The 13,957-nt window shown below is 38.8% G+C and overlaps 1 protein-coding gene across 1 annotated transcript in view; it reads left to right on the forward strand.

The window, feature by feature from the left end:
- The window catches only part of RGS22 (regulator of G-protein signaling 22), a 58,605-nt gene extending 45,538 nt beyond the window's left edge, over nt 1-13,067 (forward strand). The window contains exons 19-25 of the mRNA XM_010016703.1: nt 1,537-1,596; nt 3,605-3,766; nt 6,609-6,788; nt 8,305-8,445; nt 10,478-10,627; nt 11,152-11,295; nt 12,885-13,067. Of these exons, the coding sequence (XP_010015005.1) occupies nt 1,537-1,596; nt 3,605-3,766; nt 6,609-6,788; nt 8,305-8,445; nt 10,478-10,627; nt 11,152-11,295; nt 12,885-13,067 (1,020 nt within the window). The remainder of the gene's footprint in view (nt 1-1,536; nt 1,597-3,604; nt 3,767-6,608; nt 6,789-8,304; nt 8,446-10,477; nt 10,628-11,151; nt 11,296-12,884) is intronic.
- Nucleotides 13,068-13,957: the final 890 nt, after the last annotated feature.

Genomic DNA, 13,957 nt, shown 5'->3' on the forward strand with positions numbered 1-13,957 from the left:
CCAGGAGAGTAATCTAACCTTTACTGTAGTGCCTCACTGTCTATATGTCTTTTTGCCCCAGCCATACCCTTGCATACATAAGAAATGCTGCTTTGTATAAAGGATTTGCCCAAGGGGATGAGAACACAAGCAAATGAGTGGGCTTCCTATGCTGTATTCTCTCTCTCCCTCTCTCTTTTACACTGCCTGTATTCTACCATCTGGAGCTGTGGTGCCTGTAGAAATGACTCCAGGACTTGTGAAATCTGCTGAGTGGGGAGGTTAACTGCTACAAGCCTTGTTCCAATTGGTTACTTCAGAAAGTTGCCAGAAAATTGGGAATGAGAGCCTTTCACTCCTGCTGGCTCATTAGAAGGACTGGGGAATGGGCAGAGCTAACATCTGCCGTTTATGAGTGTGCCTATGTGGCTGGGATCTATGTAGGGAGATCATCCTGATGGTGACAGATGCAAACAGACTTGGCTTTTTGCACTTCCACAACAGCTCTGAAATGCAAATGTCACATCAGAAGGAAACTTGACAGTTCCACCAAGCAGACACATATGCACACTGCAGTGATTCATAAAACTTGTTTTCTACCCTCTTTTTAATATCAAGAATTTTATCAGAAGTGTTGTCAGAAGTGCATATGAACTGTATCCCTTTCATTGATTCAGAGCACTAAGCAATCTGAGAAGTATAGGTTCTGATAAGACAGTGATTTTAATAATGAATATGTCAATTAGAGTAAAATTTCCTAACCCTCTGCCCTTTTTAGCTGAACTCTTCCTCCTTTCTAAGCCGTGGCACAAGACCATGCACTAAGGCTGAGCTGCTTCCAGGTCTGAAAGCTAGCTCATGCATCTTCTTGCACCTGCTGCACTGCACTGGCATGGAGAATAGCTCAAGCAGTTCAGAAGATGCTGTATTCAACAGTTTACAGGAAATACATACTTCTAATGAGCTTTTAGTCTTTCTAACTCCATTTATGTCTGACTGCTCTTTTCTCTTTCTTATTGCAAATTCAGAGGATGAAAAGGTCCTTTGAAGAAAGTGTTTTAGAAGAAATGAAACCAGATGACATTCTCCAATTGGCTTCATATTTCACAGTGACCAAACACTCTGGGCATGCTATGTAGTCCTTAATCAGAAAATCTGCCCTTGATTTGAGGTGTATTTTTCCTATAAAGAAGCTGTGGAGTTGAGTCTGTATTTCTGATACAGCTGTTGAAAAGAACCAAAACAATTTCATACCAAAAAAAAAAGAAAAATCCCAAATTTGTTCCTTATATAATTGATCCCTCAGAGCACTATGGATAAGGTAAACCAGTGGAAGAGTGCAGTCTGACTGCTATTGCCTGTTGTCTTCTTTAACTCCCCTGTCTTGATAAGCATGTGCTCATTTATAGCTGAATGAGGGATGGCATTCAGTGTGGGTCCACAACAAGATTCAGAAATAAACATCCATATGAAGATGTATCAGCTATAATCATTACTGGGCTAAACATGAAACAAGAAGAGTTAAAAACCCAATTATAATCTTCTGCTCAACCATAGATAAGGGACATAATTGAAGATACTTCACGACAAAAACAGAAGACAACTAGACTGTGGAAGGTAAGTGAAGTTTCCTCTCTCTTGTGTCTGCAGTTTCACTGTCTTTTTCATTTGGACCTTGCACATCCTTCACAATTTCCCTGCTGACAGTGTGTGGCCCAAATGTAATGCTGTTGAAAGCAGGCATGATTGTATTGGCTGCAGTGGACTGATTACTCACATCACTGTTTAATATAGCTCCCTGCTGGGTGTTCATGGTAAATTTCTCTCCCTTCCTGGCTGGAGAGGTCATACTTGAAAAAAACCCCATGTCTCTTGTCCCAGGCTTTGGAGCACTAACCCTCCTCAAACCGATATTGTACCTTTAATTCACATTTATCTGTATTTTGCATGCAATGGACTTATTGGGACAAGCTGTTCATTCCAGCATCTGGTAGTTTATTTATTATTGTGAGTGGATTATGTGCAGACACAAAAGGGAATGTGAAGTATGCAGTGGAGTGGGCAGGTTTAATCATATCTCACAGTATCTGTTTCATTCAGAATTGTATTTTAATCTTACAGCACTGAGATAATATCAATTTTAAACATCTTAAACCTTTGTAATAATACATTTCATCAGATGTTTGCCAGTTTTTTCCTCTTGAAGAGCAGTGAACTCTTTGTGATTGCCAACACACAAGTTGTGTACATTTGTTCAGTTGAACTTTTATTGTCTGTTGAAATCAAACTGGAGACCCAGTCAGCAATTATTCATGCAAATCATGAGCTCAAAAGGGATCCAAAGTGCATGTGGGTTCTGTTAACTGAGTTTTCCCTTTGTCTGTTTGTCAGAACGATGGTTGTTTTCCCTGTTCTGCTTCAAGGTTGACCCATAAAATAAGCAGTGTTCATATATTAGCACAGGGATGGGAGTAATGTTTTGTTCTTCCCTTCATGCACATGCCTCAGAAATACTTTTTCCAAAAATTTGCCTAAATCCTAGTCAGAGGGATAGAACATTATTGGAGAATTGGAAGAGGGGTGAGACGATCCCACCTTTACTGTCTAATTTGAGCTGACTTTATTTTACCCAAAGGACCTTTTAGATAACCAGTACTCACCTTCTCATAAGGGTAGGCTCTTACCCCTGGCAGAGTCTGTGGCAGAACACAAAGTATAACCCCTCTTAAGAGAAGCTGCAGAAAGACCTTCAGGTTAGAGTCAGGTTAGATTTCCAGGACCGTCTGCAAGAACTGAAAACGACTTTGTCCTATGCTGACCATTGAACAGCACTCCATCCCTCCAGGACTTCAAGAGTCTTATACCACTGTTAGAAGATAGTTTTCATTCATCCATCTGATAACAAAAATGGGTTGTTTGGCTTGCTTCTCAGTGACAACACAAGAACTGTTTGTTCAGGAAGGCAGGCCAGCCTGAACTCATTTCAAACAAACTGTCTCTGCATAAGCCATCTTTCTTTCTCCACCCTTTCCTGCCTGCCTACCACTCTGTGCTTTGCAGCATGTCTTGATGACTTTGAAATGTCTTGATGACTTTAAATTCTGTTTTACTATTGGTAGCTTTATTCTACAGAGAGCAAACACTCCAGCTTCTGTTGGTGATCATGGCAACACATTTCAAAGCTCATTTTGTTGGTGAGATCCCTGTCAGAAGCATTTTACAACTTTAAGCTATGTGGTTTGTCTGTTCCTTTTTCTTTGTTGGTTGTTTGCACAAAACTCAAACTGTTCTCTAGAAAAGTAGCCTGTTGCCATAATCAATAACAATAGCTGTTTCCATACTTTATAGTATGTAGTCATATGGTCTAAATCATTGTCAGTCATTTCCTCTCCCATCACGTCTTCCAAAAAATGCTGCCCAAACTGAACTCAAAAAAAAGAAAAAAGAAGGAAAGAAAGAAATGAAACCTTGCCACATTCTATTCTATCCATGCCGTAAACTCACAAACTACTGAAAGCTAGGGTCAGTGCAAAGATACGAATCAGACAGTTCATGATAACTATTGCCTTTGTTATTGCTTTTTGAAACAAAGTTTATTTGGTGCATTTATTTCTTCTTTTGACAGCATGCGAACAATAAGTGTGTTTCTTCATCTAGTGAAGTAATTGCTTTCCGCAAAGCACTGTTGAATCCAGTAACAGCCAATGAGTTTCAACGCTTTGTGTCACTGCAAGGAGACCTACTGGAGAATGGAGTGCTCTTTTGGCAAGAGGTTCAGAAATATAAGGTACAGTGGCAAAATGGAGCAGGGGGAGTATCATTCAATGTGTAAGCAAATACATCCAATACTGCATATTAGGAGAATTTTAACGAGAATATCTCTAGGCATTTTCTTGTGCATCATAAAAACTCTTTCACTGTTTAAACTTTTTTCTTCTATGAAAATTCTCACTTCTTAAGGGCAGGTATTTTAAATTGCTTGAATGTATTATTCCTATATTTCTTTATGTTTGTCAAACTGTAATATTCTTCTGAGTCTCTAAAGGGACACTACTAACTAGCTGATGCCCAGACTTTGGAATACATCTGCTGAGCAGTGGAAAATGTGCAAGCATTAAAATGTTCATTCTGTCTTTGTAGTTGCATGCTGTTAAATAATGGGATTGTTTCTGTATCCAGCAATCACTAAAAATCAGATAAAACTTTTAAATTCAATGAAATGTACAGATGTAAAGACAGTATCTACACAAAAAGCCTATATGTACAATGCAGACCCCAGCTCCCTTGCATTTTGTACAGTCACATTTGACTGCAGCTGAGGATGTGGCCAAGATGAAATGTGACGAGGAAGGTCAGGAAGTATTTCCTCTCTCCCAAACACATGCCCCTTTATGAAATTGATGCTCTGTGGGGTGAAGCACAATGGGAAACCTCTGGAGTGAGCTTTAAAGTCACACTGCAGACTCCTAGCATCACTCTGGACTGAACGCAGGGGCACCAAGGACTTTTCACTTGTTCCTCATTCCTTTTGCTTCTGACATATTGCTGATGCAAAAGTGCTACCAGAGTCCAGAGCCTTTCTTGAGTTCTTAACCATAGGCTGTGTGCACATGGCATGCAGAGAGCATAAGGTTATAAAACATGCTCAGAAATTAAGAGGTAAGCACAGCTGATGCTGCAGTAGCACTTGGATCCTGCTGTAGGCATATGGGGGTAATTTCATTGTTTAATTTTACACATTTGAGTTTGGGGTCTGCTTAAGAAGCTGAAGCTCCTCTGTTTTCAGGGGCAATCTCCTCTCCTCACAGAGGCTCTGATCCCCAAGCAAGGAATTATTGGCTGAAACGCTCTCTGGGGGTGCTGCTCTCTCTCTCATTTTTATGGAGTGACTAGCTTAGACTAGAAGCTTGACATGAAGGCAGCTGAAGTTCCATGGCATAAACCCTTCTCAGATTTGTGACTCTTCATTGCTACATTGTCAGGACATGTGGAGTGTAGTTTAGACTGTTTTCTATGTGGATCTGCTCTCTGAAGAAAGGCTTCATTGTTTTTTGCACACCCCCCCTCCCCTCTGTCATTTGTTAATTTTACTTGTCTTATCAAGAAAAAGTACAATCTGACCATGCAATCTGACCATATTTCTACATGCATGTGATTCCTCGTGGTAGACAGTTGATGCTCTTTATAGAAGCAAAGAGCTGGAGTAGTAGGAGTGCTGTGGGTCAGGCTGAACTGGAGGCATATTGCCAAAGACGTGGGCAGCACTTTGCACAGTGCATACTTGTATTGTCTGAGCTCTATCATGCCATCAATTTAGACAGAACTCCCTCTAGGAGTCAATGACTGCATTGCTCCCTGTAACCCATCAGGCTGGCGGCACATCTTGGGACAATCAAAAAACATTTTTATTTTTTAAAACAAATATGAAAAAATATAACTCTGTGGATCACTTCCATCTGCTCCTCTGTGCTCATGTCTCATCCCTCTTCATATCATATGGCTTGTTTGTCTTCCCTCTTACTACAGCTCTTTGCCTTTTCTTCTATGTTAGATGAGCAAAGGAAGCCATAATATATTCTTACATCGAATATGTTTTTGTATTGCCTTACTTTCTTCATTGTAGCTGTTATCATTCTTCTTTTCCTTCACAAAACTAAGAAGTATTCATAATAATACAAGCCAGCTCTTTCGCATACCACATTTCTGGTTAAAAGCCCTGTTTTTAATTTCTTTGTAAAGTAAATATCCAGCCTCCTATACCGAAACTAAATGCGTATTCTTCATTTAGAGCTCTCTTCCTGAAAATTCTCTAGAGGGCTCATTGTGTCTCTAGTAGACATCTGAGATGATCTCCTAATGTTATAGAAATTTCTTGGGTTTTATGGATAGATGGAAAGTTCGTGTTTCAAAGCATTTGAAGGATGTTCTTTGAATTATTTTTTCTTCTTGTCAAAGTCCAATGGTAGCATTGTCAGAGTGTGAAGACACAGTAATAACAGGTTTTACAAGAACAATAGGATCACATTGAAAAAAGTAGGAAGCCTCCAGTGTTCCTTTGACATCTCACCCTTGTAAGTTCAGGTTTATTTTATTTTCTGTTCTGCACAGAGTTTTTTCAAACACTGAGGTTTTGGGAAATAGAAAATCTTAATGAATGGTGAAACTAGAAGATTTCAATGAATGGAAGATTGTACTGGTAGTTTAGAGCATGTCTTTGTCTTTTAGTTACCATTGGTATGCTCGTCACAGCAGGCTCATTGTGAGAATCAGTGCATTTCACACCTGTAGGTGCGTTTGTCTTTTCAGAAATGCCTCCTATTTGGCAGTAATGTACTTAAGCTGAATGCAAAATACATACTATTCTGTTCCATTAGAATGTGCAGGCAGAGATTATCACCTAAAAGCAAAGATTGCTATTATCTACATTTGCAAACCAGAAGGCCCGCTCATGTCTTAACTATGTCTTTGACCACGCACATTTGCTACAAGAATTTTGTCCTACATACTGAAGGGATCTACTGTATAATTATTTTGGTATGACTATAGCTCTTTGATCACTGGGCCCCTGGAAAGGGTCTTTCCTCTCTCTCTCTCTCTCTCTCCTGAATACGCTATTTTTCATCTTTCAGGACTTGTGCCATTCTCACTGTGATGATGCCACAATCCAGAAAAAGATCACTGCTATTATTGATTGCTTTATTAATTCTGCCATACCCCCAGCTTTACAGATTGACATCCCAATGGAACAAGCAAAGAAGATTTTGGAGCACAGGAGAGACCTAGGACCTTACATTTTTAGAGAGGCACAGGTAAGAAGCTGGGAGAATCTCTGTAACGGGTCTGGCTAGAGTCTGTGTGTCTGATTTTAAGGAGGGTCTTTGTTGCTTGTGTGATGATTTGGATTCCATACACAAGCCTGGGCATGAAGGAGAACAGTATAGTAATGCATTTCAATGAAGATTGTACAGTGGAGATGATAGAAAGGCTTCAAATTTACTGCTCAATAAACTGGGCAATCTTGGACAACTGGCAAGGACTGCGTTAGGAATTCTGGCAGTAGAAATCAATTATGTCTATGTTTTCAATTGCTCACTCTTTACCACTTGGTTAATGTCAAGCAAAGTAATTTGTAATTAGAAAGTTTGTAGTTTTTGTAGTTTACAAAAAAAAATGTAGATGTGAGTAAAGCAAAAGACAGCTTCCCTTACTGCATGTCTTCCCCTTCATTACAGAAAGTCTGCATTAAATGACTGTAGACACTTTTCTCTCTGATCTTCATACTAATACGACGGAACAGGAATTTGTGAACCTTTACTACAGACCTACTATTTTCTTATTCCTCATTACTGTCTTCTCTGTTCTATCTTCTAAACCTAAGAAAGCTAGTTCTTATTTTCCTTTAAAATCATCACCAACACCTTTAAGCACCAACTGTGAGTTCATAAAGTGTTTGGACCACAAAAGATTAACGGTTTGTCAGAGAAAACAGTACATATAGATCCTAAGAGAAATGGAAGTGTCATTTCAGCCTGTGTAAAACCCAGTGAAGTTCAGAAACATGGCACAAAACCAAGGGAAGAACTTGGCCAAAAAGCTGTGACAGGAACATGACAGGGACTCACATGTCACTTTCAAGTCCAGAAGCAATAAGGTACTGAGCATGTTTGGCTCCTTTGAAGCCCAGTTTCTCAATGAGAATTAAACACCTAAACAAATTGAAAAATGTGAGCCTTAGTACGTGCAGCAACAGAATTCACTGAGCCCCTCTGTTTGCTTTTCCAAAATTGTTTTTCTTATTCTAGTTCAAAAAAGACCCTGTGAGAGATTATATCATTTAGAAATTATCCAAGATTTGCTCATAGATCTGTAATGTGGTTTAAGAGCCTTTCCAGAGGCAAAAAAGTATTTCCTTTCTCTTAAGGAGGGGGAAAAAAGCCCTCTTCCTAATGAACTGAATATTTGAAATACTTGAGCAGTACAGCGGTGCAAAAGCAATTCCACTGGTGTATATGTTATCAAGAATACTTGTAAAAAATGATGGATGTTTTCATTAATGCAAACAATTGTTTAGGGAAATATATAAAAAAAGAAAGTGCCTTTTAACTGTGTTTTAGGAAGATTTCTCACCAGTAATAAACACACTGATGAAAAGCATGTGCTGAGCAAAGCTGGGATGAAATGTCAGGACACAGTACGTGGGAGGAACAAGGCTGTGTATTGAAAAAGAAATAGTTATTTCATTCTCATGGTAAACTACATTTTATTTTACAGTAAACTCTGTTTTCTTAATATAGTCAAGATTGACTTTCTTTTCTTTCTGCACAGATGAGTATTTTTGCTCTTCTGTTTAAATTTTGGCCAAAATTTTGTAAGCTTCAAAGCAATTTGGCTAGTGACAAAATTCTACTTGCCTTGGAGAGAAGAAAGGGAAAAAAGATGCAAAAGAAGGAAGACGGAACAGCAGAGGTAAGGTTCACAATGTTTCAGGTGACAGCTGATGACTGGATAAAAACTCCTTCATGAACAAGCATACATGAATTCAAATACCCCTTTCTCAGCCTGACCCAAAGTTACCAAGATCTTTTTGCTAGAATTCAAGCTTTACATGCAACCCAGTCCTAGGGCAATTAGTTCCCTATCCTGCCGATGCATATACATATGTTTAACTTGAAGCAGGTGAGCCAATGGAATACTCCTTTCATTAAGCAGAGGGGAAAATGTATTTTAGTCATCTTTGGTGCCAAGAGAAGAGTGAAAAAGAAGGCTGACTTTAAAAAAGTACAAATCTGTGTATGGTCCATGTGTACAATGGGTAACAGCAGCCCTGTTTGCATTTTCAGTATGTAAAGTCGTATTTTAGAATATACAGTTCTGGGTCACTACTGAAAGCAAAACAAAACAAAACCAAACCAGATTTCATATCTATTTTTCAGAGGAAGCATTTGAAAAGTCTGCACATTATTAAAAGAAAAAAAAAGTGCTAATTGCTTTGTCTTTGTCTTTTCTTGAATATTTCTCGGCTTTGACAGTGAATTTGTTAGACTGTTCACAATGAGTTTCCAGTTTCAGTGAGTTAGCAGAGCTGTGACCTCTACAGAGGAATGCTTGCTTGTAAAATTGTTTTTCTTGGAATTTCATTATTAAAATAGAATGGATTTTTTTTTTTTCCTATTGATTATAGGCTTTGCAAAAGTTTATTTTTTACAAAATGTAATTGTTCGGCCAGCTTTGAGGAAAGAACATTCCTTTAAGGGCAGAGAAATTACCGGACTTGCAAACCATCATAAGTAGCATTAAAAGACCTTTACATATTTTAAATACCATGTACACATGTGTTGAGATGTTACTTATGATGAGAACCACACAAGTACCTGGACAGATAAAGACATATATACCCAAAAGAACACGTACACATTGTGATCCTTTTTAGACACATGAAAACTGAGGACCAATGAAGCATTATTCAAGGCCACACACCAATGTCAAGTGAAGCCTAAAATCCAGGAACTCACGTTCTTTTCTCCAAAGCACGTAGCCTCCATACAGATATATCTGGCAAGGCCATTGGCAACACTTACAGTGCAAGAATGCAATATTTCAAAGTAATGCACTTCTGCGTTTTCACAGACTTATATTTTCCATCTGTTTGTTGCCTGTCTATAAGATTTCTGATTAAGATCACGGAAGTAAAGAGCAAATCTTGGGCATGAAGGCAAAAGCTCGGCTTTTATGGAGAACAAATGAGAAGGGTGAATTACCCTTCTAAGCTAGGAAATAGAGTAAGAAATTTTAGAAAGTGACAGGCAGAGAATGCATTTCAGTAAACAGTCTGCAGACTGTTCTCAGAAAAAATATATAAGTAAACCAATTACCCTGTAAAATTTCTTGAAAGAATAGGAGGAACAGGTAAGTTTTTTAAACCCTCTTCCCTTTCTATTATTGTTTAAAGAATGGGCTATACCCTGTTCTCTTGCCTGAGATTTCTGTCCTCTTGGTAACAACAGAACTATTCAAATGATTCAGTATCCCTGAAGAGTACTGATAAGGTTCATCCAAAATAAGCGATAGCAGGTTCACTTGTCAACTTGCAGAAGGTGATGATTTCTTGGCATTTAAAATAATGTCTGTGCTCCTCTGCAACATCAGGCTCATGTTGAAGGACAGGAAAGCTCTGGCAAGGGTTAGAAACAGTATTTTTTAATATATATAGCCCCCCGCCCCCCATCCCTGGCCCTACAAATCAGTTGCCATTTTGGGTTTATGTCAAACAGAACAACCATGAGCCTCAGGGAGCAATACTACTTTCACCTTCCTCACAAATTTGTCCCTGGGGTGCTGAATCTACCTGGGCTCATCTTACTTCCTGAACTGACTGGGTAGGAATTGGACTTCTATGAAGTGTAATGGAAAACTGGGCAGACAGGGAGGTTTTCACTGGACAGTGATGCATAACTTAATACGACTTTTGACTATCTCAATAATTTTTGTGTGTGCCTAGTTGTTATTTATGGAGGAAACCCTATCAAAGGCTTCCTGGCAATCGACTCAGGGCAAGGGAGGAGTGGCTGACAGCCGCTCTCCCCACAGCGAGGGACGCCAACCAAGCACAGTACAACGCAAAGACCTCTTATCTGGAAAGCAGGAAGGGGTAGGTACAGGGTGAACTAAGCTTGAACATTCAATGTAATATGATTGCTTCAGTTTAGAGCTGAAATAGTTGTTTTGAAAGATACTACCTCGGGGGAATATGGTTTGCTTCTCCGTTTTCACGTATTTGCCCTTAGTATGGCACAGTTATATGGGCTCACCTTTGGCTCGTCTGTGGATTTGTTCCTTTGTTAACTGCTAGATCCACATGTCACAAAATATTTTTTACATATATCCCCCCTATCCCTGGCCCCACAGATCAGTTGCCATTTTGGACTTATGTCAAACAGAACAATCATGAGCCTCAGGGAGCAATACTACTTTCACCTTCCTCACAAATTTGTCCCTGGGGTGCTGAATCTACCTGGGCTCATCTCACTTTCTGAACTGACTGGGTAGGAGTTGGACTTCTATGTAGTAAAATGGAAAAATGGGCAGACAGGGAGGTTTTCACTGAACAGTGATGCCTGACTTAGTATGACTTAATATTACTTGACTATCTCAATAATTTTTGTGTGTGCCTAGTTGTTATTTATGGAGCAAACCGTATCAAAGACTACCCAGCAATTGACTCAGGGCAAGGGAGGAGTGGCTGACAGCCGCTCTCCCCCCAGCGAGGGACGCCAACCAAGCACAGTACAACGCAAAGACCTCTTATCTGGAAAGCAGGTAGGGGTAGGTACAGGGTGAAGTAAGCTTGAACGTTCAATATAATATGATTGCTTCAGTATAGAGCTGAAATAGTTGTTTTGAAAGATACTGCCTTGGGGGAATATGGTTTGCTTCTCCATTTTCACATATTTACCCTTAGTATGGCACAGTTATATGGGCTCATCTGTGGATTTGTTCCTTTATTAACTGCTAGATGCACAACCCATACTTAAAAAAATACTGTTAGTCAATTTTTGCAGACTGCCTTGATGCCAGTATTTGTTATTTGTTGTATATATACAACTGCATTTTACCTCCAAAGTATATTTTTGATTTTTTACTTTCAAGTGTAGAGAAGAGTTTCAACTTTCACTGTAAATCTCTACTTACTCTTTCCACACCCTTGGCAGAGAAAGGTAAAACCATAAGCATTGATTTTCCTTTCCATATTTTCCTCACCTCTATTTAAACTTCTTAGCAGTAAGCTTATTTGTTATTAAGTGGTGCAATGTCATGGGATATGACATTGCCATAACATTGCCTAATTTATTATTCAAGACATTATTAAAGACCTCACTTAATTCACCATTCTACTCAAAAAGTTAGCAAATATGAACTGCAGTATATTAGTATATATGCTACTGCTGTATTTCTGTGGCATCCCTGTTCCATCAATTGAGTGGGCTACAGAGGTTAGAAAGCTTGCTTCTGCAGAGAAGAAAAACATCACATTGTCTGGGCAGTTCCATACCCAAAAGTCATCCTTATAGATGAATGGCTCATAGGACGGTGAGGGTGATGAAAAAGGAAAGGCACTTTGGGAACAAGGAATTTGGATATTCTGATCCTTTTCTAGATCTTCTGGGAACTTTCTGGGTGACTTTGGGAACCATCTGACCTCTCTTTTTTTCCCACTTTCTCATTTGCAACATATATTACTCACCTCATGGAGATGCTGTAGGGTTAATTACATGAGGTTAAACATGAACATTGATTAATATTCATACAGAGTTTTGATATCATTGGACAGAATGTGCAGACAAAGATGCAGCCTCAGTAAAACACTAAACCAACACGAAAATGACAAATAGTTAATCACCAGGCCAGCTTACCAAGGGTTACAATGCCTTGTCCTTCACTGTAAATGTTTTAAATCAGATTGCCTGTTTTCCTAACATTTATGCTGTAGTTAATTTACAGCTACTGGACCAAGCTGGAATTAATCATGACAAATCCTACATTTTTACCTGAGGCCAAATTAGAGTATCACAATGGCCTCTCTGTCCTTAAAATGCATTCTATTTCAGATCTGCCCTCTCACTTAGCTATATTTTGGAGCAGGTATTGAATCTGAAAGGATGGTAGTCTGCAGGAGTGTAGAGGTCAGGAAACTTTGATTAGGACAAAGAAATGCTTTTTAAAAGCAGTATCTTCTGCTGTTTTTTATTATGCCAATGTGATGAATTATGAAACTGAGCATTACAAAACGTTACTGCATATGACACTATCTTGTTTCCAATGTCAATTTTTGCATCCCCAGATTTAGCTTTTTACTTTAGCTCAGTAACTGTAATTTCCACCTAATTATGAGTTCTTATTATTAGCAGGGTAAAGAAGTGGGGACAAAATCTGGGACAAAACCCATCAGTCTGCTAAGCAGTGCCTTCACAGATGAGACTGGTGTGGAGACAGGACGAGCACCATTTTCAGTTGGACATGAGTCGCAGGTGAATAATAAACATGTTGCTATAGATATCATCATTCGAGAGAGGGGAAATGTCTTGGGATAATGGGAGGATGGAGTTTGGTTTTGAATACTACTGTCACATGGTTCTTCAATAATTATTCATTCTTCTACAACTAACTTCACTGTTATATGTTTACCTACCTTATAGATGATTTTTTTTTTTTTAAAGATTTAGGTTCTGAGTAGTATTACTATCCAACAACGTGTTAAACTCTTTCTGTGTGTAGATTTAAAGATAGTTTTTATTTAAAGATAAACTGAAGAAAACAAAGTTCAATTCTGGAATAAGAAGCTTTTAATTACTTGTGAAATTTGTATCTTGAAATAACTTGGTTTAGGGTTGCATCCTGTTCTGCTCATGTCAAAAATGGAACATGAACTCATTTAGGAAATCTAGGTATTTGAATAGAAAATCTGACAGAAAACAGGTTTTAGTATTCCAGACAACTCTCATGATATGTCAAATCTGTAGTGAAAAGGTAACAGTCATTTTATTGGAGAAACAGGAAGAACAGACATGCCAACTTGGGCAGATCAAGGGATCATTCATAGCTGAGTTGATACTGTCATAATGGGGAATCTGTGCAACCACATAATCACAGCTATGATGTGAGCCAGGACTTGCACTTTTCTCACTCCTTGTATTCCATAGAGCTCTGCCAATGACATTATGTTAGCGATGAGCAGAATATAGAAACAGGCAGTCTGAAGTACCCCCCAAATCTGAAACCACCGTGCAGACTTCATAGTTAAGCTCACACTGTTTTCCGTTAAACAGACCTTTTTACTTTTGCTCACACTTACTTATTTTTTTTAAAAGTGAGTTGCATGAGCCAGTATATCAGTATCATATGCATAAGCCCTCAAGAAGAGGCCAAAGTACAGTTCCCATACTTTACTTCTGCAAGGCATTCGACACTGTCCCAAATGACC

This window comes from Nestor notabilis, unplaced genomic scaffold (genome assembly GCF_000696875.1).
Source record: "Nestor notabilis isolate BGI_N333 unplaced genomic scaffold, ASM69687v1 scaffold2516, whole genome shotgun sequence".
Lineage (NCBI taxonomy): Eukaryota > Metazoa > Chordata > Aves > Psittaciformes > Psittacidae > Nestor > Nestor notabilis.